Consider the following 3,913-nt stretch of genomic DNA (forward strand, 5'->3'; position numbering starts at 1 on the left):
TAATATCCCCATTTAGATTATGCAGTTCAATTATGGTCGCAATACTACAGAATGGATATAAATTTACTTGAACACGTCCATCATAGGATGACCAACTTAATCCCTCAGATTAGAAACCTGTCATATGAAGAAAGATAGACAAAGCTTTCATTATATTCGTTGGAAAGGCAAGAGTCAGGAATAACATGATAGATGTGTACAAGTGGATGAATGGATATCACAAAGGACACATTATTAGGGTAATAAAAGTTTCAACACAAGACATAACACTAAACAATGTATATAAAAGTTTGTTGAGTTCGTGAAGTCGGATTGCGAAAGGAATCTGGGAGATATGATTAGTAATTATTTAAAACCAAAATAAAATCAATGCATAAATGTTCGTAATAATACAAATAGGACACTGGGATTTATTATTCGAAGCGGTACTAATGGGACACCTAGAGTTGTTCTTCACCTGTAACCTGCTTTGGTTAGATTTGGCAGTTCTGATTTGGTCGCCGTACTATAGAATGGTTATAAGTTGACCAGACCACACACTAGAAGGTGAAGGTACGACGACGTGTCAGTCCGTCCTGGACCACTCTCAAGTCGATTGTGATGAGAAATGATTGATTAATGAAGATTAAGCCACCCAAAAGGTGGCCGGGCATGAATAGCCCGTAAGTGGTGGCCCTTCTGATCCATTACCAGTATCAATAGATGATACTGGAGATCTGTGGAGGTGCGACTGCACCCTGCGTGACGGGAGATCCCTTTCCATTGTGATGAGGAAGTAGATGCAGGGAATAAATAGGCAAGAGAGATATTAGGAGCAAAGTGTAATAGAGGGGATAGTAGTAGGAACAAGAACTGCAGAGGGCCTCGTATGGGCCTATTGGCCCATACGAGGCACCTCCTATTATAACCACCGAATGGGAAGAAAATAGTAATAGTCTTTCATATATATGAAAGATATTGGGTGGATATATATAGGAACTGCCTCATATGGGCCATTGGGCTTTCTGCAGTTATCTTCATCCTTATGTTTTTATGTCTATCCGTGAAATATTTTAGATTTTAGCTCCATGCATTTGCCAATAGATCTTCCGCAACTCCCATACTTCTTATGTTTTGAAGTGAGGTGAACGGAGAAGCGTTCACATTAGCCCCAGTGAGTTGAGTGTACTTTTAGCATAAACGGAGACCCTGCCAGACGCGGATCGTCACTTGTCCTACTCTCTCAAAACTTCCGTGAGTTAGACCTCATCTCTCAACACCTGTGTGAATTGGAAATGGAAAGAATTAATTACGTGCGCGGCTCCAAGAGAAAACGGAGTGAGCATCACTACAGCAATGACGCTCCGACAAAAAAACAAAAATACAGCAATGGAGCAGCTGATATAAAAACATTCTACAAAGGACGCACTGGATTACAGAACCACCGGGATAACTCATCTAGAATACAGGAATACTGGAATAGAAAAACTGAAATACCGAAACGCTGCAATGAAGAACAGAAGCACTGGAATAAATCATCATACAGCAATGTAGCAGCTGATATACAAACATTCTACAGAGGACGCACAGAATTACGGAACCACCGGGATAACTCATCTAGAAAACAGGAATACTGGAATAGAAAAACTGAAATACCGAAACCCTACAATGCAGAACAGAAGCACTGGAATAAATCACCATACAGCAATGTAGCAGCTGATATTCAAACATTCTCCAGAGGACGCACTGGATTACGGAACCACCGGGATAGATCATTTAGAATACAGGAATACTGGAATAGAGAAGCTGAAATACCGAAACCCTACAATGAAGAACAGAAGCACTGGAATAAATCATCATACAGCAATGTAGCAGCTGATGTACAAACATTCTCCAAAGGACGCACTGGATTACGGAAACACCGGGATAGATCATTTAGAATACAAGAATACTGGAATAAAGAAGCTGAAATACCGAAACCCTGCAATGAAGAACAGAAGCACCGGGATAAATCATCATACAGCAATGAAGCAGCTGATATACAAACATTCACCAAAAGACGCACTGGATTACAGAACCACCGGGATAAATCATTTAGAATACAAGAATACTGGAATAGAGAAGCTGAAATACCGAAACCCAGCAATGAAGTGCAGAAGCACCGGAATAAATCATCTGAAATACAGAAATTCTGTAACGAAATTTATAGAGAACAGAAAAACCGGGATAAGTTATCTGATATACAGAAATACCGAGATAAATCATCTGAAATACAGAAAAAATTCAATAAATCATCTGAAATACAGAAAAAATTCAATAAATCATCTGAAATACAGAAAAAATTCAATAAATCATCTGAAATACAGAAATCCTGCAATGAAGTATACATACTCCTGGATAAATCATCTGAATTACAGAAACAAAGGGATAAATCATCTGAGTTACAGAAACAAAAGGATAAATCATCTGAGGTAATGAATCACCGAGATAAATCATCTGAATTACAAAAAGACCAGGATAAATTATCTGAAGTACAGAAACCCTGTAATGGAGCATCTGAAATACAGAAACGCCAGGATAAATCATCTGAAATACAGAAACACCGGGATAAATCATCCGAAATACAGAAACACCGGCATAAATTATCGGAAATACAGAAACCCTGTAAGGGAGCATCTGAAGTACAGAAACACAAGAATAAATCATCTGAAATACAGAAATCCTGTAATGGATCATCTGAGGTACAGAAACACCTGGATAAATCATCTGAAATACAGAAACCCAGCATTGAAGCATCTGAAATACAGAAACCCAGCATTGAAGCATCTGAAATACAGGAAAACGGAAATGAAACACCTGGGTATGAGGTTAGTTCAGATGGTGAAGTCCTCACATTATACCTATCTTTTCCTCCTATTCTAACTTGTCACCCATCGTTGGAGGGTTTGGAGGAGATTTCTCTAGACGGACATAACTACCTCCCGGTGGAAGTCAATGGTAAATGCTGTAAAATGTTTGTCGATTCTGGAACAACAAGCAATGGTATTGAACACAGACTCGCACAGAAGCTGGGATTAGATAAGAAAGTCGACTCAACCATTCTCCGTGTTTCTTGGTTTTCGAGTGAAAACAAACACCTCAAAATAAGGCAAGTAGAAAATTGTAAAATTAAATTACAAAATGGCAAAGAGCTCGTTGCCACTGTAAATATTTTCCCACCAGAATTGGACAATTACTTCATCTCTGAGGACACACCAATCTCTGAGGACACACCAATGTTCTTCTTTAGCTTCCCACTGATGACAGAGAATCACATAATTCATCAGTTTAAAAGCAATAAATCTTCCATCTTTTTAAAACCTTTGAGAAGATTTACGAAAAAAGGATATGGGTTGAGCAGTTCTCCCTTGCCTTATCTTAGGATAAAGTTTCCATTATCTGCAAAAGACAATTATTGCAGCGATAAAGTTGTGGTCAATACTGGCTCCGATGCTTCAACCATTTCACAATTATTTTTGAAGCACATCGGCATGGAAACATGTCCTCCCAAAAAACTAAGAATACATGTGAAGGGTGACCTTTACCTGGAGGATGACTTGGAGGTGCTGGAGAATCCAAAGACAGAAATTCCTCTAACTTTAGGCACAACGTTCTTGTCAAAATACAATTGCACATTAGATTCCTCATCTTATTATCTGTTTTACAACATTAATAATAAAACCTATATGTCTTTACTCTACTGAAGACACAGGCCTAATTTGCTAGGTGTTTATATGGACGGTGTCTTTCAAGTATGGACAGTGTCACTCAAGTATGGACAGTGTCATTCAAGTATGGACAGCATCACTCAAGTATGGACAGCATCACTCAAGTATGGACAGTGCAACTCTTGTAAACATTTTTAACAAATAAAATGTATTAAAAGTTTTAATAA

At 38.4% G+C, this 3,913-nt stretch overlaps 1 protein-coding gene across 1 annotated transcript in view; it reads right to left on the reverse strand.

Moving 5' to 3' along the window:
• The window catches only part of LOC138365328 (trichohyalin-like), a 12,910-nt gene extending 12,829 nt beyond the window's left edge, over positions 1 to 81 (reverse strand). The window contains exon 1 of the mRNA XM_069325623.1: positions 68 to 81. Coding sequence (XP_069181724.1) covers positions 68 to 81 — 14 coding nt within the window. The remainder of the gene's footprint in view (positions 1 to 67) is intronic.
• Between the last annotated feature and the right edge of the window lie 3,832 nt (positions 82 to 3,913).

The sequence above is a fragment of the Procambarus clarkii genome, chromosome 16 (genome assembly GCF_040958095.1).
Source record: "Procambarus clarkii isolate CNS0578487 chromosome 16, FALCON_Pclarkii_2.0, whole genome shotgun sequence".
Taxonomy (NCBI): Eukaryota; Metazoa; Arthropoda; class Malacostraca; order Decapoda; family Cambaridae; genus Procambarus; species Procambarus clarkii.